Source organism: Podarcis muralis, chromosome 5 (genome assembly GCF_964188315.1).
Source record: "Podarcis muralis chromosome 5, rPodMur119.hap1.1, whole genome shotgun sequence".
NCBI lineage: Eukaryota > Metazoa > Chordata > Lepidosauria > Squamata > Lacertidae > Podarcis > Podarcis muralis.
The window spans coordinates 5808840-5835732 of record NC_135659.1 but is presented as its reverse complement, the minus strand read 5'-3'; the positions used below and the strand labels follow the sequence as shown (position 1 = coordinate 5835732).

General features: G+C 47.2%; 1 protein-coding gene and 1 pseudogene across 2 annotated transcripts; one reads left to right on the top strand and one right to left on the bottom strand.

The window, feature by feature from the left end:
• Positions 1 to 1128: 1128 nt before the first annotated feature.
• Positions 1129 to 6955, bottom strand: LOC144327713 (uncharacterized; annotated as a pseudogene).
• Positions 4215 to 26123, top strand: KIAA0040 (KIAA0040 ortholog). Of its 2 annotated transcripts, XM_028732334.2 has the most exons (4): positions 4218 to 4327; positions 19905 to 20100; positions 22205 to 22325; positions 24022 to 26123. In XM_028732334.2, the coding sequence occupies exon 4, from the start codon at positions 24130 to 24132 to the stop codon at positions 24433 to 24435; it is 306 nt and encodes a 101-aa protein (XP_028588167.1). In that variant the 5' UTR covers positions 4218 to 4327; positions 19905 to 20100; positions 22205 to 22325; positions 24022 to 24129; the 3' UTR covers positions 24436 to 26123. The 2 variants fall into 2 exon arrangements, with proteins under 2 accessions (XP_028588166.1, XP_028588167.1); XM_028732333.2 differs by lacking the exon at positions 19905 to 20100 and having other exon boundaries at positions 4215 to 4327.
• Positions 26124 to 26893: the final 770 nt, after the last annotated feature.

Here is a 26893-nt window from a genome sequence, read left to right as displayed (position 1 = left end):
AGTCTCAGATTGCTTGGGTAAAGCCCTGAGAGACTGAGACTTAAGCGGCAGTGGGAAGGAAGGAGCCTTCAGTCTCCATAACTGCCTCGTAGGGGCAAGACCTACTCCTGACATATTATTACTTTTTGGTTTTATGTTTTTAAGAGGAGTAGATGTTTGCCTGGATATGCGGATGGGGGCAATTCTGAGAGGCAGTGCCTTTAGTAAGTCAACACAGTGATAAATAAGAACTCTCTCTTAGCAAAAGCACATGGGTTACAATGCACTCGATAGTAACAAGGAAGGAAACCACCAGCAAGGTGCACTGTTAAAACCACTTCCTCTTCTCCTATAGAGAACAAGAAGGAGGTTTCAGTATTCTTCATATACTGTCCTTACTGCTTTCTCACACGTCCTTCCTTTCCTCAGCTTCCTGTTCCCTCAGCCTTTCCTCTCCCCCAGTGTTGCACTGTGCTTTAGTGATGCACCACTTTGGAGCCTCAAAGTAGTGAGCATCCTTTTGATAAAAAAGAAAGATAGAGCAAAGGTAAATACCATCAAGTCCATCGAAACCATCTAAAGTAGCAAAATCACTAAACACCCAGGCCAGACAGGCATTTATGAGCCACATCTGTACTCTTAGCATGGAAGCAGCTGATCAGCATTCCACCCATCACTTGGAAGCCTTGTTAACTTGCAGCCCTCCCACCCTGGGGCTCCAATCTCTCACCTAAGAGTGACCATCTTTCCATCCAGCTTCTGTTTGTCAGCCAACCCTTCTTACAACCCTTCTGTGCTTTTTGTCTTTCATCTCCCTTATTTCCCAGGAAGTCGTCTTCCTACTCATCTTTCTGGCCCAAAGTTTCTGCGCCTCCCTACCTTCAAACTGTTTTCTCCTACCACGGACACATTCACTTTGGGGAGTCTTGCACTTTTCAACAGGCCCTAGTGGAGAGTGTGGCTTCAGGGGGATTGGCTACAGATGTTTTTGTCTTCAAAGAAATGTTGCAAAAATCAATCACGTCCACATATCCCGCCCAGAAATGTCTATAATCCTGTGGCCTGCCTCAAGCATTTATGCATATCGCAGGACCAAGGTGTTAAACCCTGTTCCCAGATTGGCCACTTTTTTAAAAGTTTAAAAGCAGTCCTACAGGGATGGGGGGGGCACAAGTCTGATTGGGACCACAGCAATGGTGGAAGGAGGGAGACCATCTTCTGACTTGATCCACCCAAAGCTGCAAGGTGGCAAATAACCCCCGGAAAGGGTTAAAATGGGGGGGAAGCATTAAACAAACCTTCTGCCAGTACCGCAATCAGAATCAAATTGCCTCTCCCTCTGTTACTGCTTTTAATATTTTACAAAAGCAACTCACATCTAGTTTGGCTTTGAGTGTCTATGAACTGTCAGCACCAGAAATTTATACATTGAATAAGTAAGTTATTTATATGCCCAGAAGTTTTTCATCTACTCATAACCAACCCTGTCCTTAAATAATAAATTGCCATGCTCACAGCCATAGCTGCTAAATGGAGATTTTTTTCCCCCTAGGATGACTTAAGTATGAGAAGGCAGATAGAAATCTGGAAAATCCCCCTTGGAGCCAGGTAGAGTCACGGGTGCCCAGAGCTGGGTGACTCAGGTGGGTGGAGTCCGGAGCCCAACCATTGTGGGCAAGGAGAGCAGGGAGATCTTCAGACAGCAGTGGCTTAAAAAAAAAAACACAACCCAGAAATATTCCATTTCTAAATACAAGCTCTCTTTGTTTACACGGAAGCTATCATGTCACAAGTTCAAAAGCCTGCTTTTCACAAAAACAATTTTTTGTGTGACGTGCATTCACTGGCCCCTCCTGGTTATTGAGCTGAAGATGACCAGACGCAAAGCAAACGGGTCCTGTGACTTTAAACAAGGAAGAAATGTCAGCTTTGCTCCCTACCCTAACACCTGCAAAAAATCAGAATCTTGTACAGCTGTTAAAAGAAAACAAACCCTGTTCTCTTTTACATCTCCTCCCCCCAGCTGAACCCAAACTTAAGTTAAGCCACAGCTCCTCAGTCACCCACCCATACCCACAAGAAAACTGTAGACCTGCAGAAATGGCAAAGGAGTATGCTTTGTCTAGCACAGGCCTGCACAGCTTTGGCTCACCAAGCCAAATACAGCCCACCAGACAAACAACTCCAGCTTTTGCTATTTAAAAAGGCCACTTATTGGCCACATGACAGGTGGTCTTCCTCTTTCTTGGCTCTTTGAGTTGTGCAGACCTGCTCTAGTGCAATGCACAGGCGAGTACATTCAGCCAAGTCTGTGATCCAGGGAAAATGTTTTGGGGTTTTTTTTAGGAGGCTTCATGTCACTGGGGGCAAGACCTAAAGCAAAAGTGAGCAGAGAGAGTCAAATGTAAATTTTAGCCTTTGTACAGTATGCTAAACTTCTTCACACTCAGTCATCTGTCTCCATGCAGGCAAGAAAGAGGCACTATCAGAGTTCAAGCTTACATTCCAGCAAGGCGAAAACATTCAAGGAGGGTGCAAAGCGAGGGCGAGTGAAGGGTGTGGCTTGAAAGGATGTGTTGCCTGGGGAAGAGTCCTGAGCGCCTGCTAGAGAGAAGCCCGGAGGGCTGCATTTGCCCCCAACCCCAGGCCTATGGTTCCCCATCTTTGCTAAAACCCGACACAAATTTACATGGCGGTAATAAGCCCTGTTGGGGGACGCGGCTGGCGCTGTGGGTAAAAGCCTCAGCGCCTAGGGCTTGCTGATCGAAAGGTTGGCGGTTCGAATCCCCGCGGCGGGGTGCGCTCCCGTCGCTCGGTCCCAGCGCCTGCCAACCTAGCAGTTCGAAAGCACTCCCAGGTGCAAGTAGATAAATAGGGACCGCTTACTAGCGGGAAGGTAAACGGCGTTTCTGTGTGCAGCTCTGGCTCTCCAGAGCAGCGATGTCATGCTGGCCACGTGACCCGGAAGTGTCTGCGGACAGCGCTGGCCCCCGGCCTCTTGAGTGAGATGGGCGCACAACCCTAGAGTCTGTCAAGACTGGCCCGTATGGGCAGGGGTACCTTTACCTTTACCTTTACCAAGCCCTGTTAAAAGAGCATGCATACAATCAGCTGGTTTGGCTATAGTCCTATGCAGACTTTCTCAGGAGCAACTCCTGTTGAAACTCATCTAGGCTGTCAGTGTCTGTGAGCGATGATGGTGGTGTTCAACTAGTTGCTGGGAATCACAGGAAGCAAGAGGGCTGTTGTGTTCATGTCCTTGCTTGCAGGCTTCCCACAGGTTGGCCACTGTGAGAACAGGATGCTGGACGAGGTGGGCCTGGTAGGGCTCTTCAGATTTGGACTGTGATATGCACTGGTGAAAAGACTGTGATCCTGTAGTGGGGGGGGGGGGAGTTTGGATTTGATATCCTGCTTTATCACTACCTGAAGGAGTCTCAAAGCGGCTAACATTCTCCTTTCCCTTCCTCCCCCACAACACTTTGTGAGGTGAGTGGGGCTGAGAGACTTCAGAGAAGTGTGACTGGCCCAAGGTCACCCAGCAGCTGCATGTGGAGGAGCGGAGACGCGAACCCGGTTCACCAGATTCTTAACCCCTATACCATGCAACTACACCACCACACCATGGGGTGAGTGCCAAACCCCATAAAAATCACACTTTGACTCACTGGTTGTCTAAAAAAAAGAAAGAAATTTCATAACAGGAAATTGAGATAAAGGAGGGAGAGGAAGTAGGTACTATTCTTTTTTTTAAGTCCTTACTGAGGTCACGGTTTCAATGCCCTTTCTGTCCTTCCACTTCATACCTGCTGTGTAAGTGAAGGAAAGCCAGAGTGGGACTGATCCGCTCCTGTTTTTCCTCTTTGGTCCTATTCTGGAGGGCAGCGAGGGGAAGGGTGGTTTGGAGGAAACTAGGACAAGTCAGGAGTGGGATTCGTGGATATGGTTATGCGCCCCTTAGCCGCCCACTCGCCATAATCTGAGCCCTGGCCAGCCGGCGTGGAGGGTGAGAGTTCCTGGACCGAAAAGCATCCTCCTTTTCGAGCAGGGGACGCGCAGCAATCCACGGGGAAGGTGGAAGCCTCTGGGCTCCCGACGACCGCCTGCCCGGCCGGCGCCAAAGGGAGGGGAAAGCGCGAGAGAAAGCGGCGCCCCCGGAGCGGCGCTCCCGCCCAGGTGCAGGCGAGGAGGCGCGGGGCGGGGAGAGCGAGGGAGGGAGGCTGACAGCCGGCGGGAAGGAAGAGGCAGGCACGGCCGCCCTCCCTCCGGCCGGGCGGCTCCTTGTTTTGCTTTCGTCGGCAGCTCGGAAACTTCGGGGCCGCCCGGTGGGTGGATGGCGGAGCAGCCGGTAAGTTGGAGCGGCCGCGCTGCTTTGATTCCCTGCCCTCCAGAATCCAGCCCGACCCGGACTCGGGTCCGCCCAAGCGGCCAAACAGCCTTGGCGGGTTCTGCCCACCCCGCCGTCCAGCCTCGCATCCGCTTCCCCGCCGCTTTGGCGCTCCCGGCCCTTCCTTGGAGACGCGCCGCCTTGCGCAAAGTGGGGCTTTGCGCGCCCAAGGAAATGCGAGACCCGGACGGGGAGCCAAGCACTCGGGACCAGCCGGAGCTGGTTTCAAGCCTGCCTGCCGTCGGTCCGGGTCTCGCCTGCTCCCTCCCTCCCCAAGTGGATCCCGATTCCCGGAAGCTCCGGGCGCGCTCAGCGGTTTGGCGGTTCCCCAGCCCCGACCTGGGGGGCTCCGGAGCGGCCGCCGCGTTAGACGGGGCAGACAAAAGAGCCCTTCTCCGGACTTGGCTGCCGCAAGAGGTGGCGGAGGTGGCTTTAAGGCGGGATCGGAAAACTCCTGGTTTCATCATTCCACCCGCAACTATTAGCCACGCGGAAGCCGCATGGTGCGAGGCGGCGCGCCCCTGACGCCGGGCTCGGGGGGAGCCGGGAGGGAGGGAGGCGGGGTCCTTCATCTCCGCCCCTGGGCTTCTGCCTAGAGCTGGGCAAGACCCCACTTCCAGAAATATTGAGAAGAGCTGGAGAGTCGTCCAGGGAGGGAAGGTAGGATTATATTCCTTGTGGGGGAGAAAATGGGGTGCACAAGGCAAAACGACGTGCCCAAGTCCGCTTAGCCAGGCAGTGCCAGCCCCACAAACAACTCGTAAGAGTCCCCCAGTTCTCCTGCTGGAGCCCTGAGACAATGTGGAATCTGTTCAGCTCGGAGACTGTAGTATCACTGCTGGAGTGAGAACAGCGCTTTTGAAAAAAAAGAAAAGTGTTTTGCTGGGCATCATTTTGGGGAAGTGGGACTCGTAGTGCTATAGGGCAGGCAGAATTATATATGTCCTGTGAGGCTGTTTTAACACAGAGGTGTAAACTGAAAGTAACCCAGATTTCTTTCTTTTTTAAAAAAAACAACCACCATATTTTACCCATAAACATATACAGTGGTATCTCGGGTTAAGTACTTAATTCGTTCCAGAGGTCCGTTCTTAACCTGAAACTGTTCTTAACCTGAAGCACCACTATAGCTAATGGGGCCTCCCGCTGCTGCCATGCCGCCGGAGCAAAACTTCTGTTCTCATCCTGATGCAAAGTTCTTAACCTGAGGTACTATTTCTGGGTTAGTGGAGTCTGTAACCTGAAGTGTATGTAACCTGAAGCGTATGTAACCCGAGGTACCACTGTATAATGAAAAAGAGGTTATGTGCCTTGTTCTCTCCCACAATAAGAAGGTGGCCACAGGCTTTAATGCCAGGGGTTTCAAATAGTGAGCATGATGGCCCAGAATTTTTCACAAGGGAAAATGTTGTTGTGGAAGGGAAATGATGCTCTTCCTGTGGTGTGTTCGTAAAATGAAAAGGACCAGACTTCACTAGCAGCCGAGCAATTGTGAATGGGGTGGAAAAAAGAAAAGAAAAAGAAAAATTGTGAATGGGATGGAGATCCCTAGGGTGGTGGTCATTCTGGTTTGCTGATGCTTAGGGTGTGACCTGGCATAGGTGGAGTTAATGGCAAGTTTGCCAAAGTCCATATAGAACAAGGGTAGGCAACGTGGTGCCCTCCTCAGGCTGTGGACGCTGTCCCTATCAACCTCAGCCAGCACAACCGAGGGTCAGGGATGATGGAAGTTGTAGTCCAATGACATAGGCAGTGCCTCATGTTGGTTACCCCAGACCTACACTAAAAACGACACATATTTCACTTGCATTGGCTTCCTAGAATTCCACACTGCTTTTCTGCCGCTGGTGCTCAGATAGGTTATTCATCCCCAACATGCCCAAAACTTGCATACCTCCGTATTCGCTCACACTTTGGCACAGGAACAGTGCAAGAAATGAAGAAACGCATGACTTAACCATAGGGATGGGCGACTGGAAGTCACAGGGGCCAAGTCTGGATCCCAGAGGTTGTCTCTTTTATTACTCACCTGCAGTCTATAGGCACATTAGGCCAATTTCTCCCAAGCTGAGACACAAGCCAGAGGCTCTTTAACCCCTCCCTATCCAGAGTGGGACGCGGGTGGCACTGTGGGTTAAAGCCTCAGCGCCTAGGACTTGCTGATCGAAAGGTCGGCGGTTCGAATCCCCGCGGCGGGGTGCGCTCCCGTTGCTCGGTCCCAGCGCCTGCCAACCTAGCAGTTCGAAAGCACCCTCGGGTGCAAGTAGATAAATAGGAACCGCTTACCAGCGGGAAGGTAAACGGCATTCCGTGTGCTGCGCTGGCTCGCCAGATGCAGCTTGTCACGCTGGCCACGTGACCCGGAAGTGTCTGCGGACAGCGCTGGCTCCCGGCCTATAGAGTGAGATGGGCGCACAACCCTAGAGTCGGACACGACTGGCCCGTACGGGCAGGGGTACCTTTACCTTTTTACCTTTATCCAGAGTGAACAGCAAGGGAGGCCAGTTTGGCAGAGCTTCCCTTACTGGGCACCTGCCCTCCAGCTAAGGTGCAGTGAATGATATTGAGCAACTGGCAGCCAAGCTGCATGCGAGTGACACAAGGAATCTGTGGCTTCCTCTTCTATTCGGAAATCAGAAGCAGGTCTGATTTTGGTTGGGGCAGCCACCTTTTCCCTTGCATAATTCTCCTGATGGAAATAGTATCGTCCTGCAGCCATCCATTTGCGAACTTCTGAAGTTGCTAGTAGCTTCAGTAGAGAGGGAAAGACAGACAAAATGCAGGTGCCCTACACCCACTGGTGGAGCTAAGAACAGCTTCATGGAGGGGTGTTTGATTGGGGCAGGTAGAGAAGGTGCACTACCTCCAAGCAATTCAGGAACTTGCAGGTGCAACACCGGGAGTTGCAGTCATGGATAACATATGTCCTGTGGTGTTTGGCCCTGAGGTGCTTCAAGAAAGGGTGCTTTTCACACTAACAGGGGAGGGGGCTAAAAGGTCCCTTGCCTTTGTTTTGCCTTTGTCAGACAATATTGTCGGCTCTTCAGCTCTTGCTCGGGGGTAGGGGGTGATCGTTGTGACTAGCCTGGGCCCCCTGGAACACTTGTGGTGAGTTCCAGATTTATATGTACAGGGAGGGGGGAAAGTATTTGATCCCCTGCTAAATTTGCCCATTTGCCCTCTGGCGAAGAAATGACCAGTCCATAATTTTAATGGTAGGTTTATTGTAGCTGTGAGAGACAGAATAACAACAGGAAAACCCCCAGAAACCCAGAAGACAAAAGTCAGAGATTAATGTGCATTATAATGAGTGAAATAAGTATTTGATCCCTTTGCAAAATATGACTTAGTACACATCTCAGGAGGTATTTTGTCCCACTCCTCTTTGCAGATCCTCTCCAAGTCAGTAAGATTTCGAGGCTGATGTGTAGCTACTCGAACCTTCAGCTCCCTCCGCAGATTTTTGATGGGATTAAGGTCTGGAGACTGGCTAGGCCACTCCAGGACCTTAATGTGCCTCTTCTTGAGCCACTCCTTTGTTGCCTTGGCTGTGTGTTTTGGGTCTTTGTCGTGCTGGGATACCCATCCTCAACCCATTTTCAATGCCCTGGCTGAGGGAAAGAGGTGCTCACCCAAGATTTGACAATGCCTGGTCCCGTCCATCGTCCCTTCGTTGCGGTGAAGGTGTCCTGTCCCCTTATCAGAAAAACACCCCCAAAGCATAATGTGTCCCCCTCCATGTTTGACGGTGGAGATAGTGTTCTTGGGGTCGTAGACAGCATTCCTCCTCCTCCAAACACGGTGAGTTGCGTTGATGCCAAAGAGCTCGATTTTGGTCTCATCTGATCACAACACTTTCACCCAGTTCTCCTCTGGGTCATTCAGATGTGCATTGACAAAGTGCAGACGGGCCTGTACATGTGCTGTCTTGAGCAAGGGGACCTTGCGGGCTCTGCAAGATCTCAGTCCTCAACAGCGTAGTGTGTTACCAACTGTTTTCATGGTGATGTTGGTCCCAGTTTCCCTGAGATCATCGACAAGTTCTCAGCTGCTTCATCACCGTTCTCCTGATCATTGCAACTCCACGAGATGAGATCTTGCATGGAGCCCCAGACCGAGGGAGGTTGACAGTTATTTTGTGTTTCTTCCATTTGAAAATTATTGCACCAACTGTTGTCACCTTCTCACCAAACTGCTTGGCAATAGTCTTGTAGCCTAGTCCAGCCTTGTGCAGGTCTACAGTCTTGTCCCTGACATCCTTGGACAGCTCTTTGGTCTTGGTCATGGTGGCTACTTTGGAATCTGCTGGATTGATTGCTTCTGTCGGCAGGTGTCTTTTGTACAGGTACTGTAATGAGCTGGGATTACAGGTAAGACCTCTCCCTTACGGCAGGTACTTCTAATCTCAGCTCCTTACACACAGTGAAGATACCAGGTAGCCTGACATCTGGCTGGTTGATAGGGGATCAAATACTTATTTCCCTCATTATAATGCACACCAATCTCTGACTTTTGTCTTCTGGGTTTCTGGGGGCTTTTCCTGTTGTTATTCTGTCTCTCGCAGCTACAATAAACCTACCATTACAATTATGGACTGCTCATTTCTTCATCAGAGGGCAAACGGGCAAATTTAGCAGGGGATCAAATACTTTCCCCCCTCACTGTATGCCTCTCTAAGCAGGAGCCCTCCTAAGGCATCAGAAGGCCCTGTTGCGGAGGATGAGCCAGAGGGAAAGGGGAAGGAGCCAAAAACTGGATTTTCTGAGCGGCCAAGTACTTGTCAGAGCTTCACCATGTTGTTTATGAACACTGTCACATTTCTCCCTGGAGTTTAGAACAGGGGTCAGAGCAAAGAGCTCTGCTGAAGAATGTTGTTGTCTGTCCTCAGGAATTAGAAGCACGCTTGCCAAAAAGTTGCTTTAATTTCCAAATCTTTTAGAAGGGGTGGGTTGTACCGATCCTGGAGGTTAGTTTAGTGATTTTCTCTGGGCTCTGCACTTGCCTTTAACGCCCCCGCCCCTCAGAGAGTTGACTTGGGAGCAATGGTGCATTTAGAAAACCTCTGTTTTGCATGTGCCTGTGGTCACATGGGGGGAAGGTGCACCTGCTAAGAGTAGGAGGCCCAGGTGGGCAAGGGAAGCCACAGGGCCTGGCAGGATGGGTGAGGAGGGGCTGTCTCAAGAGACTTGCAGCATCCACCAAGGTGGAGTCCCAAAACCCATCAGGCATGTCCAGTAAGTTAAATGCAAATCTTGGCCACGTGAGTAGGACAAAAAGGGTCCGGCTCTCAGGGTCCTGTGCAACAGCCAACTTTAATAGTACCATTAAGTGACTGCTCCTTAAATTCTCTGCACTGCTCTGAAATTCTGCATTGTATTGCATTGCCTACAAAATCCATCTTTAGTTGCATCCCTTACAGTGCAATGTTATACATGTTTAGTGAGTCCCATTGAGTTAAATGGAGCTTACTCCCAGGTAAGTGATTATAGGATTTCAGCTTAAGTCTTTATTAATTCAGTGAATTGTTGTAGGGTGGCGCTGTGGGTTAAACCACAGAGTCTAGGACTTGCCAATCAGAAGGTTGGCGGTTTGAATCCCCGCGCCAGGGTGAGCTCCCGTTGCTCGGTCCCTGCTCCTGCCAACCTAGCAGTTCGAAAGCACATCAAAGTACAAGTAGATAAATAGGTACCGCTCCTGCGGGAAGGTAAACAGTGTTTCCGTGCGCTGCTCTGGTTTCGCCAGAAGCGGCTTAGTCCTGCTGGCCACATGACCCGGAAATTGTACGCCGGCTCCCTCGGCCAATAAAGCGAGATGAGCGCCGCAACCCCAGAGTCATCCACGACTGGACCTAATGGTCAGGGGTCCCTTTACCTTTATTAGATGATAGGCAGAAAAGAAGGTGCCTTGAATAATGGCTGTCAAATTACCACATTTTGTGTGTATTCTGTGAGGGACAAAAGCGAAAGCATATTCAGTGAGCACAACACACTCTGCCTCTCAGTTTTGTTTTGTAAAATGTGTGTGTCTGTGATTCAGATTTTCATACAATTTTTTTACCAAGGAAAGAAAAACTAGGCAAATGGATGAAAGTGAAACTCAAGGGACTCAAAGGCTGGAATTAGTAGCCATGGAGGAATCGGACACTGCAGGAAACACTCGTGAGCAGCTCAGATGGTTATGGGAAGAATTCTGACCAAGTCACTGCTGATGCTCAAAAAGAGCTTTTGTCTGTATCTTGGTTCACATGGAGATAAGTCAGTGTCACCCCTGAGTCAGAAGAGGGATTGTTTTTCCTTAGTAGCTCTGTGGCACATTTTTCTTACCTTACCTAGAGAATCACGTTGACCTGCTTATCAAGGAACCACTTACACGTGCCATGAAATCATAGCTGTCAACATTTCCCTTTTCTTGCGAGGAATCCTATTCAGAATAAGGGAATTTAAAAAAGGGAAATGTTGACAGCTATGCATGAAATCCCTGCATGTTACTGGGGATTCCGTGGCCTGTTCCACGGTTTTAAAATCAGTTTGCCCCTGTGAAGTAAATTCACAACTCACCTGTAGCTGCCTATTGCAGTCGGGGAAGATTATTAGTGATGGACAAGATGCCGTTCAGGGATGCTCGCCTCCCATCTTGTCAGTGAGCTCTTAATAATTGTCCAAACAAGCCTAGGGTTCCCAGGAAAGCCTTCTGTCTCAATCATCCAAATGATTAGGTGAGAATCTTGGCATTTGGTTTCCTAAAAATACCGTATTTTTCGCCCCATAGGACGCATCTAGTTTTTTTTTTGGGGGGGGAAATTATTTCTCCCCCAGGCGAGGGGCTGGCGCGGGGGAAGCCCGAGCTTCCCCCAATCCCAGCTCCGAGAACAGCCTGCTATCCGCAAGCCTAGGGAGGCCAGCGGTATGTCGCGCCAGTCTCCCCAGGCTTCAGAATGCAGGCAGCTCTGCGCAGCCATCAGGGGGCGGGCGCGACTTCGCGCCCCGCTCTGGATGGCTGCGCAGAGCTGCGCTCGCCCCGGGACAGCAGGCAGCTCTGCGCAGCCATCGGGAGGCGGGCGCGAAGTGGTGCCGGTCTCCCGAGGGTTGCACAGAGCTTCCTGAAGCCTGGAGAGCGAGAGGGGTCGGTGCGCACCGACCCCTCTCGCTCTCCAGGCTTCAGCGAAAGCCTGCATTCGCCCCATAGGACGCACACACATTTCCCCTTCATTTTTGGAGGGGGGAAAGTGCGTCCTATAGGGCGAAAAATACGGTACATTTCCTGTTCTTAACACCTGAGAAACTAAAGAAACATGAGCATATATACAGGGATTGGAATAAAGGGGGTGGAAATAAAACCTTCTGTGATTTATATGATGAAACTGTGTGGCTTCGACCTTTGTACTTCTGTATGCAGCCAGTTCAGATGCTGCAGTAGACTCAAGTCTGCTGCAGTAGCATCTGTGGTTAAAGTAATTAAATTTTTCTCAGTAATTTTTTTTTTAAATGTCCAGTAGCACCTTAGAGACCAACTAAGTTTGTTCTGGGTATAAGCTTTCGGATGCATGCACACTTCTTCAGATACTTCAGAAAGCTTATACTGTACCCAGAACAAAGTTTTTTTTAAAAAAAATTCCCACTGCGTCAGACCAACACAGCTACTTACCTAAATTTTTCTCAGATAAACTTTCTATTTTCTGCACTTTGATCTTGAGCATATTTACTTAGAAATGAGCCCTTTGATTTTACACTGGGCTTGCTCCCTAATAACTATGTTTAGGATTAAGAGAATGCAATGGGAATGTTGTGTGTGTGTGTGTGCATGCGCAAGACACCTGCCCTCCTGCTGCAATGCCTGTTGTTCCAGGGAGGGCGAGCATCTCTTACCAGGCAGAGCCAGACACATTTTCCTCCCAACATCAGAAGTTTGTCATTGCAGCCAAACTACTGTGCTATGAAGACCCTTATCCACAAGCGCTGTTTTTTCCTCTTGCCAGCTGAATGGCAAGCAGAAATGCAGATTGTATTGCTGTCTTTCTGCTAAGTAGATGCAGTGATGGGGAGAAAGGATACATGTTGGAATTGTCTTGTTTCTTTTTCGCAAAGAAAAAAGTGGTGACCATATGCTTAATTCTAGAAAGCAAAGGATTTGTTTTTCTCTCTAGAGGTTTAGCATACCAGGGATCTGAACTCCCAAGAAAAGGAGCCCCGCTGCTAGCCATCTCAGATCCCAGTCTGACCCACACACACCCCTGTCACACATCTAAATACAGACTGGCCAATCACCTTGGTTGGCCTTCTGGCACCCCTTGTTGTTTGTTAACCTCACAGGACCCAAAAAACTATGGTAAATGGAATGAGTCTGTGATTCATCATATTTGCAAGCAGGACAGGGAGCCTTTAAACACACACACACACACACACACACACACACACACACACACACACACACACACACACACACACGTCTTGCTGCCCAAACATCACTTCTTGATCTCAGACATTCTGCTGGCAACATTGCTTCATATAACAAACATCTCCAGGGAGGGGGGGAGGCTTCACAATTTTACAACAATTCTTAATCATTTTAGCATTCTTTAACTATTTTGTACTGGAAAGTGCATTTAAACCTTTATAGACAAAAAATATGCTATACTGGGGCCAGCCCCTATCTCAGGGGGCAGATCCTGAGCCCGACAGTTGTTCCTTGTGTTGGAGGACAGAGCAGTCTGTGCAACACACACACACACGCACACACAGTGTAAAGGGAAGATTCAGTCTCCAGTTCAGTTCAGCTTCTGGATTTGGAGTATGGGAAGTGCCAGCTTTTCCTTTGCCTCAGGCAGCAAAATGTCTTGGTTGAGCCTTCTTCACATTGTTCTCTCCACTTGCTATAGTGTGCGTTCTATCTGTAGCAGTTGACCTGTACCATAGTAGATGTTGGACACAGAAATTTACACCGTACTCCTATGCAAACTAACCCAGGAGTAAGTCCAGCTGGATTTACTGGTGCTTACTTCTGAGTAGACATGCATAGGATTGTATTGTCGGGAGAAGAAGCTTTTCCTAGCATGAATGTAGATGGTGGGGGAAGCTTTATCTGCCAGATTTACATTTGCCAGCTTCTGGTAAAGGAACAGTGGAGAAAAAAAGTCAACTCTGGAGGAGTTTTGTAAAAGAAAGTGGCTTGAGAGAGATTTTGCCTTCCACAGGGAACACAGACATCTTCGCCACTGACCAAACAGGTTTTGCAGGATTTTGAAAGTAAAAAAATAAAACCTACAAAACATGTTTACCAGAATCAAAAAGTGTAAGAGGTGTGAGTACCACGAGCTGCAATTCCTCTTTCAAACCATTTTCAACTCACTGGAAACATGCCTTCATGTTTTTAAGATATTCCCTCATTTTATGGATAATTGTCAGTACAATTCTGAAAAGGGGGTAGACTTTCATGTTTTATTTTTGCATGTACTATGTTGAAAAGCAACAACCCTGCAAATATTATCTGTTTTCACTGTTCTGATGAAGCCTTTAAACCTGTTGACACAGAGATTGCATGAAGACTTGCAGGTGGTTGCAAGAACTTTATCTTGCATGCAAAGAAGCCAAAGAAGGGAAAGCACCAATCACAGGAAAATAAAAAATATAAATAATTAAAAGGGGAGAGAGAGAACATTCTAAATGTGCACAAAAATAAAGATTTTATTGGCCCAATGTATTTTGAACTTATTTTTTCCTGCACACTTTCTGTGCCCCATCTCCTCCCTGTTTCTCCATGTGTGGTGTAATGCAGTGTTTCCCAACCGGTGTTCCGCGGCACACTAGTGTGCCGCGAGACGTTGCCTGGTGTGCCGCGAGATGTTGCCTGGAGGGAGGCGGGCGAGTCGGGCGGCGAGAGGCGGGGCGGCGGCGGCGAGGAGAGGCCGCCCAGCGCGGGGCTCTCGCCGTCTGCCTGCCTGGCTGCCTGCGTGGCGCTGACGTCACGGGGCTGTAACGTGCCCCACATAGGCACACGCGGGGGGCGAGCGAGCGAGCTCCCACATCCCATCGCCGCTCGCTTCGGCCGGCCTACTGGGCTGTCGCAGGCGGAAGGCCTGTGCATGCACGAGGTTTTCGCGCCTTCGGGATTCCCTTCACGCCTTCCTCCTCCCGGGTCCTTGAGAGCGCGGGAAGCGGCAGCGCGAGACCGGCGTTGAGCCTGGTAGGTATTGCGCTTGCCAAGGCAGTCATTTGGGAAATGAAAACTTGCAAAGCAAGCAACCAGTTCAATCTGAAGTACGTGTATGCTTAATATCCTGTATCTGAAACCTGTTCTGCCCCCTCCCCCACACTTGGTGCCATTTTCATCTACACATGCAGCAGAGTAAGTTGACCCAGAATAGTACCAATTCAGATGGCAGATGGGAGAATGACAGTGCTGAATGCTTTCCCATGTAGAACAGTCCCTGCAAATAAAAACCTAGCATATTTGGAAGAGGGATGCTAGCCTAACCATTACCTTCTATGCTGTTACTATTTTTTTTTTATTTTTTTTTACATAAGTAAAAAGTGACCTTTCCCCATCTGGCATGGTGGTGTGCCTCGAGATTTTTTTCATGAAACAAGTGTGCCTTTGCCCAAAAAAGGTTGGGAAACACTGGTGTAATGTGACCTAGCAGCTCTTGCACCATTAATCTCTAGTCATGCCTACCAACCCACAGAATGGGAGTAAAAAGTGTGAAGACTGCAGCTTCTGTGCTCTGCCACGCAGACTGGAGTTGAGTGTTAAAAGAGGAAAGTCTCAGAGCATTGCACGCCCGTCGCCTTTTCCTGTAACACACCCGGCTAAAAACCATTCAGAGGGTTGCACACTGTATGGATTGATTCTCTCCCCTCCCCCCCCCCCCCCGCCACCACCCTCAAAAAAACAAATGAAAGAGCCTTTCAGGGTTAGAAGGCAAAATAAATTGGAAACAGGCTGACGAAAGCTACCATTTGCTAGCATACATGTCTGGAGCAGGTTGGTTTATAGAGCCATGATGCACCACACAATCCTAAACATCAAGGATAGCCAATGTTGTATCCTGTAGATATGTTGAACCCCAACTCCCATCAGCCCCTGGCAGTATGGCAGGAATGATGGGAATTGTAGTCCAAAGCAATTGGAGGGCACTGCATTTGCTGCCCTTCTACAGATAAGTGGTAAGGAAGCCTGCCCCCAAAGAGCTGACAGTTCAAACAGAAAAAGGCAAACTGATCTGTTTAAAGTGATCTGTTGATTTTCTGCAACATCTTTCCCCTTACTTTCCATGCACAAGTTACAATTTGCATAAATGAATGAATGAATAAAATATGTGACTAGAACAATGGGCAATTAATTCCTCCTCCTAATCCTTTCCATCGGTAAAGTGGTCAGGGAAGGACAGTTGTTCTGAGTTATGTGCTTATATAGGTACTCACTAAGAGTTTCAGAAAAGGTGTGCTGGGTTGCTGTGCCATCAATTAACAGGTGTGCATTGTTACCCTTGGTGCTGAGAGGGGCTATCAAGTGTTGCTCATACTATGGATAATTATGGAAGCCTCCCCTGCCAAATTTCTTCCAATATTTTGGGATTCTGAATTACAGTGGTACCTTGGGTTAAGAACTTAATTCGTCCTGGAGGTCCGTTCTTAACCTGAAACTGTGCTTAACCTGAAGACCACTTTAGCTAATGGGGCCTCCCGCTGTTGCCATACTGCTGGAGCACAATTTCTGTTCTCATCCTGAAGCAAAGTTCTTAACCCGAGGTACTATTTCTGGGTTAGCAGAGTGTCTGTAACCCGAGGTACCACTGTACTGGAATGTTTTACCAGCAGCACTGATGACATAGCAATACACATTTGCACACTTTTGGAAAGGCAGCATAAAAAAATGAAATGGAAGATGGAGCAAGCTTGTTTTCTCCTGCTCTGGAGGGTAGGACTTGAGGGTAGGACTTGAACCAATGGCTTCAAGTTACAAGAAAGGAGATTCTGAAGAGGTGGTGGACTGTCCTTCCTTGGAGGTTTTTAAGCAGTGGCTGGATGGATAGCCATCTGTCATGGATGCTTTTGTTGAGATTCCTGCATTGCAGTGGGTTGGACTAGATGACCCTTGGGGTCTCTTCCTGCTCTATGATTCTATTAAATAACTCATTTGATGGTAGGGCTTTTGGTTGGTTGGTTGGTTGGTTTGGCTTCCTCCTGCTACAATGCTAGTATACTTCAATAGAAAGAAAATGTGATAAAAATCAATATATTACTATAATTAACAACAATAATGCAAACCTTAAAGGATTAAGCATTTCTTCTGGAAGAAAAAAAAGTGGTGTCATTTTCTTTTCTTTCCCTGAGTACATGCAAAATCAATAATGAACATCCCGAAATTCTCCTTTCTTATTTTTTTGCATCAAATCCCAGAAGGCATACTCTTGCCTTTTCTTTTTTATGTTGTTCAGGAGGCTGTTCTTGCTCCTCTGCTTATAACAATAACAGCCTTGTTTTCATCCAGGAGCTTTCAACTGTTTCAGACGTTCTCTTCCACCAGCAGGACTCTGCTTGTGTTCACCCTTTTCGGAGGTCTAGTGGGATTGTCTCCTCTTGCCCTTCTCTTCCTCTCTTTTACAAAATAATAATTTCCTGAACACTTGGGGAGTCTTCTACCTTGTCTGATGATGATCCAACTCCACTGCCATACTAGTTGGCACAAGAAACACCCATGTTTGCTATTAGAACATGTTGGCAGGATTGGTAATATAAACTGTATATGTTCGTTGGAATTCCTCACTTTCTTGTTGAGTCTGCTCTCTCTCTGTGCAAACAGTTTGATGCCAAGGAGGCTATTAAAAGCTCTGTGTGCCCCTTTAGATCTGGAATTTCATCTTGCAAGTTTCCAGTTACTACCATCTCTTTTGAAAAATTCCCAGTGATAATTACGCGCCACTCCTACCTATTCTGTTTCTTTTTTCCTCATCAAACATGCTGTGCCTGTACAGTTCTGCAGATCAAGAAAGAAGAGGCACATGGTAGGGATTTCATAGAACTATGCCTTTTATTCTGTTTTATTTATTGCTGTAGCAATTAGGCCAAATCTGAGCAGCATTCTGCAAATCAGACTATTTCTAGCAGAATGGAACAGATGAAAGAATTAAAGAAGTGAACAAGGATAAAGCTCAGACTAAGCCAGGATCTGCATTCAACCATCACCTTTTTGAAACTATGAATTGTACCCCTCGCCAGCTCTTTGCAATCTAATATTTATAGTTGATTGATATTAAAATGGGCCCTGGTGCCACGCACTTCTGTGCTTTGATAGTTAAACATTAACTGAAGGGAAATCAGAAGGAAAAGCTAACATAATTGTTCTTCATATTCTCTTGGGAGGTTTTTGAAAAATTCCCCTTCCAAGCGACAGTTGAAGTAGCTCAGCTGGTTAGACCGTGGTGTTGATAACACCAAGGTCGCAGGTCCAGTCCCCATATGGGACAATTGCACATTCCTGCACTGCAGAGGGTTGGACTAGATGACCCTCAGGTTCCCTTCCAACCCTAAAGTTCTATGATTCTCTGTCCCCTGTTGACAAGAGAAAGGGAAGCCTCGTAAACCTGAAGTAAGGGCTGGGATGCATGTGTTTGAGGGCTGACACCTTCTGATGGCGCTGAAGAGTCTATTTAGGTCAGAGGAGAAGGAGGCTGTTGTGCTTCAGGGAAAGAAGACATTAAGGAGAGAATGGGGTTCCGTTCTTGGCTATGGCTGAAACTTCCTGAGCATCCTCAGGCAAGTCGCATGGCTCTCTGCCATGTGGGGGCTTGGCAGGGTGTGATGAGGCTCCCTTTGTCCATTTAGATATTCATGCAGCTCTCTGTGACCTCAAGTAACATCAGATTACTTCCAATTGCAGAACAGGGAGATAACATCTCATAAGGCCAACCGATAAATAAATTGGGCTCTCAGCTGACACTGATGTGGTTTCGATTAGTTTGGTGATACAGTATAATCCACCAATTTAAGCTGCTGTAAGAAGGATTGAAATAAGAAAACGTTGGCTCCAAGCAACAGAAATTTAGTTATGCCTAAATCCTGTTGCTGTCAATGGGGCATTAGGAGGGCCGGCCCAAAAATGAGGCAAGGTGAGGCAACGGCTTCAGGCAGCAGGATCCCAATGTAGATATTGGTTCTTCTCGCCTCTTCTTGTGCCTAATGTAGATCTTCAGAGTGAAGATCCTAGGACACAAATTTTCACAATTCTCTATGCTGGCTCATTTACTGGAAGCCATGTACCGTAATTAGCATTAACTCTGCAAATGTGTGCTCGATTCTGACCAAACTAAGCCTTCTGATGCATATATATATATATATATATATAATCATAATGGAGTATACACTTGCAGAGTTTATGCTAAATACAGGGCGTGAATTTTTTTGTCCCGGGCTTTTTAAACTCATCTACCCATGTACTAGGGATGCGGGTGGCACTGTGGGTTAAACCACAGAGCCTAGGACTTGCTGATCAGAAGGTTGGCGGTTTGAATCTCCACGACGGGGTGAGCTCTCGTTGCTCGGTCCCTGCTCCTGCCAACCTAGCAGTTTGAAAGCACGTCAAAGTACAAGTAGATAAATAGGTACCGCTCCAGCAGGAAGGTAAACGGTGTTTCCATGCGCTGCTCTGGTTCGCCAGAAGCGGCTTAGTCATGCTGGCCACATGACCCGGAAGCTGTACGCTGGCTCCCTCGGCCAATAAAGCAAGATGAGCGCTGCAACCCCAGAGTTGGCCACGACTGGACCTAATGGTCAGGGGTTCCTTTACCTTTATCTTTATCCATGTACTATCGGAAACCCAAGGGGTGCATTGGTTGCCAGATGTGGGGGGGAAAATTGAGCTCTTCTATGTGACACCATTTTGTCATTTGCCTCAGGTGCCAAAATATCTTGGTCTGGCCCATGACTAACCTGAGTCCCATTGGTGTCAACAGGACCTAAGGGAACCAATGGTCAGAACCACGGAGCCTTGAGATTAGTCCTGGAGATTAAGGGGTATAGGAGAAAATAGTAGAAAAATGATACCGGAGAAAAGTAGTATCAGAACTAAATTACTATAATCATTAAAATGAAAGTCAGTACAATTCAATATAAAGATATAATTAAGTTGCTTAACAGTCTAGACAAGTCATACAACATAATATAATTTCTTAACAGAGCTTCATAGAAGATTAGTCATACAAGCATGGTTTGTTGGTGTGCATATTTCCTGTTTTCCATCAACAAAGAAGTCACACAGATCACGTAACTTCAGAAATGACCAGCATTTCTTAACCCAACAGACAGGCTTAAGGGTATTCTTTTCCCCCTTAACAAAGTTCTTAAAACACTGTTGCAGTGGAAATGCAGAAGAATTGTAATTGAGGAGCTGTAGATGGCCTTGTGGAATTAAGTCTTCCAAAGCTGACTCCTGCTCCTATTCTTGGAGATGGCCCAGCTGTGGATTGATTGTTTTGCAGACTTAGATCATGGGACACTCTCTCTCTCTCTCTCTCTCTCTCTCTCTCTCTCTCTCTCTCTCTCAGGCCAGGTGATGGTAGCTGAGCAATTAAGCCTCACCTCTGGAGCAGATGAAAACCAGAGGGCTTGAGCCCAAGACCCTCTTGGGGTGTCAACACTGTGAGACCCTCCATTGTAGGCTCGGGTTGCATATATGATGTGTAAATAAACCTAAACACCACAGTCTCTACTGTTTCTCATTCTGAGAAAACCAAACCTTGGGTAAGTGCGTGGAACCACTGGAATCTCTTACTGCCTGGAAGGTAGGGTGGCATGCAACAGTATTTCGGCTGAAATCATAGTAACAAATTTCCTAAATTTGCATCTATACAGATAGATTAGCATATGCACGTTTTATGCAACTATGTGGGTCTTTTGCAGTGTTGTGTCTCCTCTTTTGCGGTGTTGCGTCTCCTCCTCTTACTACTCCAAGCCTGGAATGTGCCTTCTGCATTGTGGCACAGCTTTAAGATAATAAAAGCAATCAAGCCAAAGGCAATGAAAGCATAGAGGAATAAAACAGACAGGCAAGTTAATCATCTCTGCAAGGAGAAGGTTTTTATTTAGCTGACACAAACAAAAGTCAGAAGCTGAATCCTATAGAGGTAATTCTGTAGTAACTTATCTTGCGGTGGTTTATCTCTGGCATAACAGTTAAGGTTTGATTGACTGCAGTTCAATCTTAAATGAGAAACCCAAATTAAAGCTAATTTTAAAAGGGGCAAAGCACCTTTAAATTGAGGAGAGCCCCGAGCAAACTTAGCAACAGGAAAATTTACTCTAGGCTTCAATCCTATGCATACTTACCTGGGAGTAAGTTTCATTGAACTCTGTGTGGCTTAGTTCTAAGTAGAAGAGTGTACCTTCAGTACGTCTTGTGTGAATTAACTTTACTGGCTAAGGCTTCTGTTTCTTTAAAGTTCTATTTTAAGTTCAGTATAAAACCAGGCAGTAGGTTCAGCAATGTGCTAATTTCACCAAGCTAAGCTGCCAAGGAAGTCCCACGTGGTCACATTTGACTTCTAAAGAAAACATCTAAAAATTAGGGGAAAGTTTAAAAAGGAAGTGGAGAGTCAAGAGGGTCATATCTCTCCAAAACAGTGATTGCTTAAAACAAAAATAGTGGAAACTCAGCTTATTTACCCATTTGTGTATTGGCTGTGCTTGACTGCTTTACACCAAAGCAAAGCATTGGGCTGGACATGATGCTCATGTACCTTGTATGGTGTGGATGCTTCATTTTGAGAAACTCGACACTTACCTTAGATATATTGCTCAGGTGTTGTTTCTGAATTGTTTGGCACAAGAAACATTTGCATTGTGATTTTGTCTCTGTTCATCCTTTTACCACCTTATCTATCATAGACTAGCCTTCCATGAGGGTATTGTTGTGCAGGCAGTCTTGCCATAGTGCAAAGGTGCATGTATTTACATACATACTGCTGGAATCAGATAGGAAAAGCCTATGCCTAATAAAGGATTGTATTAAAAAAATACTTGTTCAATAGGAGGATGCTAAGCACTTAGCTGCCTAATTTAAGGTTACCAGATTTTTTTCAATGAATCCAGGGACACTTTTCAACTTCAATGGATTTTGTATGGGGACTGATTTGTAAATCCGGGGACTTCTGGTAACCTTAGCCTAATTCCTCCCTCCCTCTTTGCTACTGCAGCCCCAGCTAATACTTGTGCTGAATAGAATTTAGTAGGAAAGTGAGTTGCATTTGCAGCTGCAGAATGAACTCTGCTAACAGTCCTTTCAGAGAACCCTACATGTTGGCAGTGTGATCTGTGGTAGGAAGTGGGGGAAGAGACAGAAAGCCATGACACACACACACCCCGCACCCAAAGCACCCACGTGCCTAGTGTTTGTACTGGAGATGAGAATCAGACCTATCTATTCACGGCCTATTCCATTGTAGAAATTCATTGATATGCTGTGGCTATAGCAAAAACCAGACATGTGTTGAGAAACAGGAGCCATATGAAAAGTTGCAAAACTGCACAGGCTTTGATGGTAAGAGCTGGGGCAACAGTTGTCCTGGAAGCCCAAGAGAAAGTGACTAAGCCTGAGCCAAGGGTCACAGGAAATAAAATACCAAAGAGATTTGTCCCCTTGACATCCTCTGATGACATCTGTTGGTGCTGCTGCTGCTGTTTTTCCCTAGGGCTGTTCCTCACAGCATTGTCAGGCTCTGTGTGGCCCATGATAGCCTTCAACAGCAAGTCAGAATCAGTCTGGGAACCTGGAGGTGCAGATGTACACTGAACTTTTTGATGAGCACCCACTGCAGATTTTGCTTAAATGTACAATCTTCTCTCCTAGATCAAACTTGGTTGTGTATGTTTACTGCAGAAGACACCTGTGCACTGCGCTGATTGGCTTGGAAGCCTCTGTTGGCACCCCTCCTTCACCCCTCCACTCCTCCCTGAAGCAATTTCTCAAGGTATTTGAATTTTATACTGCCTTTTAAAGGGAAAGGGAAAGAGAAAATAGGAATGTAGCATCTAGATCAAGGGAAGTAATAGTGCCACTGTATTCTGCTCTGGTCAGACCTCACCTGGAGTACTGTGTCCAGTTCTGGGCACCACAGTTCAAGAAGGACACTGACAAACTGGAAAGTGTCCAGAGGAGGGCAACCAAAATGGTCAAAGGCCTGGAAACGATGCCTTATGAGGAACGGCTAAGGGAGCTGGGCATGTTTAGCCTGGAGAAGAGGAGGTTAAGGGGTGATATGATAGCCATGTTCAAATATATAAAAGGATGTCACATAGAGGAGGGAGAAAGGTTGTTTTCTGCTGCTCCAGAGAAGCGGACACGGAGCAATGGATCCAAACTACAAGAAAGAAGATTCCACCTAAACATTAGGAAGAACTTCCTGACAGTAAGAGCTGTTCGACAGTGGAATTTGCTGCCAAGGAGTGTGGTGGAGTCTCCTTCTTTGGAGGTCTTTAAGCAGAGGCTTGACAACCATATGTCAGGAGTGCTCTGATGGTGTTTCCTGCTTGGCAGGGGGTTGGACTCGATGGCCCTTGTGGTCTATTCCAACTCTATGATTCTATGATTCTAAAAAGAGGGAGGCCCAAATACACAAGTCCATTCAGCCCTTTGAAAACAAAACAAGTCACACTGCCTGAATCAGGATTTGATTCATCAGTTTGATTCATGGTGAATTTGAAAGGGGTGAGAAGCTAGTTTCAAAATTGGGGGGGGGGGGGGCGTGTTGACTACAGTTATACCTACATGTGGTAAATCACCACCCCCATTTTGTGGCATCATTCACAGACTATTATTTTTATGTTTTGCATTTTGTTTTCTTCTGCAATGTTTTATTTAATATTTTAATGTAAGCTCTAAACGGCTTTGTTATTCCCCCCCCCCCCCAAAAAATAAAGCAGTATAGAACTGGAATGAACAATAAAATAATAATAATGATGAAAAGCAGGTGGCATTTCACCTTTTTCGAGAGGAGGTGAAACCTGCCAGTACTCCTGCTGCTTCCGAATGCCTTTTTAAAAATGTCACATCACAAGAGCTGTTGTGATATTGTTGGGACATTGACAGTGGGGCATAGCTGTCTCCAATGGCAGTTGCCATTTTCCCACCCGAGCTGTTGCTTGGACAATAGCATAGTGCCATTCCAGATTAATTGGGGGGGGGGGGACTCCCCTCACATCCCCCCCCTGAAATTTGGCTCCTACTTTTCAAAGGCAAAAAGAAAGGGGGGGGAGTGTCATCCCTCCTGTTTAGGCCAGGCTTCTGCCAGTTCCAAAGTTCAGCCCCAGCACTAGCTTATACAAATCTTGAGTTACTGGGCTGCACGAAATGCCTGCTTTAAACCTTCCCCCCACCCAGATGTCTGTCATTCAGCTACAGCTCTCAACCTCCCTAGTTATGGGTCAAGGGTTAATGGGAGTCCAACATCTGAAGGCTCCACTGGGTGAGTCAGTCACTTGTCTCCCAGCCAACCTACCTCACAGGATTGTTGCGAGAATAAAATGGAAGCGGGAGAGCCATATATGTCACCTTGACTTTGTGCTGTGGAGTGTCATAATAGCCTTACCAGCAGAGGTCTTTGGCTAATATCTGAAGGGGATACCCGATGGCAGCCTTGCTTTACCTTTCATCTCCCACCTGCGCAGGGGCTGGTGAGAGGAATCTGCACACGAGACCCATGTGCTCTGGGCAGCAGACGGAGACCCAGCAGGTGAGGGGAGTGGTCTAACATCCCACCCACCCTTCCTCCAGCCATGGAGCAGATCAGTCAGTTTTTCCACTCGATCTGGACTTTCATCCTCTCCAAACACCAGGAGGGGGTCTACAACACCGTCTGCCTGGCGGTGCTTCTGGGGCTCCCCACCCTCGTGCTCCTGGTCGGCATCTTTGTGTGTTGCCACTGCTGTTTCTGTGGCGGTCGGAGGAAGGACAGCGGTAGCTACAGCACGAGTGAGAAGAGAAGAAAGAAGATGAGGAGGAGAAAGAAGGAAGAGGACCTGTGGATTTCTGCACAGCCCAAAGCACTCATGCTGGAAAAGAGGCCATCACTGCTGGCCTAGAGAAAGGGAGGGATGGACAGGAGCTTGTGTGTGTTCACACACACACACACACACACACACACACACACAATCCTTCTGTTAAATGTCTCACATTGCACTTTGGGCCACATAGCCTAAGACTGAGGACAAATCGTGCTGGGTCCCTCCCCTTTAAGCACTGACCTTCAGCTGTTTCCTCCCTTTTCCTTTTTATAAAGGTTTTTGGATTGAAGAAGCTATCTTGGCCCATCACCTGGGGAGTCTTCAGTTGGGCACACATTTACATGCACACTGATGATCACAAACAGGTGGCGTGAGCTAACAGCCATGCCAGCAGACATACTAGTCCAATGTGTACATAATGACTTGCTTGAACAGACTTGCCAGCTTTTTGCAGTTAAGGAACAGTTATCTGTGACTCTTAAACAAGCCTTGGACTGGCACTAGCAAACTATGCCCTGACAAACTACCACATGTACTTATAAACCAACGCTGTCACCATATGCATACCCACAGGGACAGAGGACTTCTTTGAAAGGTTTTATATGGGCACTGGCCTAGATGGCTTTAAGAGGGGATTAGTGGAGCGGGACAAGGCCATCAGTGGCTTTTATGCTCAGTTTCTCAAATTGGGTCCCCACGGTTGTTGCACTACAACTCCCATCAGGGCTAGTGGTCAGAGATAATAGTTGTAGTCCAACAACAGTGGGGACCCAGGTTTGAGAAACAGTGGCCTAAGGGATCCTCTAGGTTTCAAGGTAGTGTAAGTCTTTGTACCACACGCCGGGAGACAAATAATGAGAGAAGGCAGCGACCTTAACACCCTACCTGTGGGCTTCCTGGAACCACCTTGCTTCCTCACTGTTGTAAACGGATGTGGAATTGCATGCACCTTGGCCCTGACAAATGACAAGAGTCCACTAACCCTGACGCCAGATTTCACAAATCCACCACAATATCTGCCCCAAAGGCTATAATTAGGGCTTTGTGTACTCCCTATTGTTGCCACAGAATTCCATATAACCAAGAATCTCAACTCTTCAACGGGTTCTAGGTTTCTAGCCCACAGTCTCACAAGTCTGGTTAAATCTTGGGGAGGGGGCCTTGAGCAGGATTTCTAGGCAGTGAGGTTCAGCGCCTCCGTCCCTCCCTTTTTTCTTTTTTTCTTCCTCAGCTATAGAAGTGGTGTCTCCATTTCCGTCTTCATCCCAAAGCTTCCTTTCCTCTCTGATCCTGGACAGAGTTTCTTTCCAGGTTCCACACAGCAGATCAAAGCCTCTTTCAAGCCCATATCTAACTCCCTGGAGTTACTGACTGTCACCCTGTGTGTACTTACCTAGGAGCAAGCCCCTTTGATACGGAGGGACTTGCTTCTGTGTAAACGTGGATGGGGTAGAGCTATGAAACTCATTTCTTTGAGTGCCTCATACCCATCAGCATATCTAGGAATTTGAGAGAAATTTCAACTTGGGCCAACATTTCAGGTCGTCTGTAGATGGAATGCTAACGAATTCCCTGACAAGGAAATTGCTGGTATATTTTTAGATACTCCAAGGAAGTCCACCTGCTGATCTGCCCTAGGCTTAGGCAGTGGTGAAACTAACTGCCTTTCTTTCATCAATACTTGTCCTGTGCCTTGTTTTTGTATATGCATTCTGAGATTGCCCTTATATTGCACAGTTTATGCACACATGCAAAACAAAAAAGCACCCAACCCAACAAGCCTTTTATTTAAAAAATAAATTTATTTAAATGAAACTAACCTGATTATTTATTGTGTCTCAGCCTCTACTTCTCATTTACTGGGTGGGAGAGAAAAGAAAACAGTTTTATTATTTTACTGGCCGCGGGGAAGCGGTTTGCACAGAGATGAAAAGGGAGCTGAAATGCTTATCTTTTCTTAGCTGAAATCTGATGACAATCACAAAAGCTCTCGTCCACAGATTCAGGCCTGCACAAATTGTAACCTACCAGGCATAACACCCAGTTGTTGTGTGGTGTGCTGGGTGCCTGACATGCACACACAGGGAATTTGTAGCTTTTTTTGGTAAGGCGAGTGGTACAGGCCTGTCTGGATCTTGTTAGTCAGCTGTTGTAGCTACAAGTGGGACTGTCAGTCTAAGCAAGCAATGAAGCAGAAGCCTAAACAATTACCCAGGAGTAATTCCAACTGAATTCAATGAGACATTCCCTTGTGTGTTTAGGTTTATAGCCTTATTATTATTCATTACTTGTACCCACCCCCCATCTAGTTGCCCCAGTACTCTGGGTGGCTTCCAACAGAATATAAAAGAATACACAATGCACCATACATTAAAAGCTTCCTGACACAGGGCTGCCTTCAGGTGCCTATGGAAGGTTGTATAATTGTTTTATCTGTTTGATGTCTGAAGGGCGGGCGCCACTACCGAGAAGGCCCTTTGCTTGGTTCCCTGTAACCCCCCTTCTTGCAGTGAGGGAATTGCCAGAAGGCCCTTGC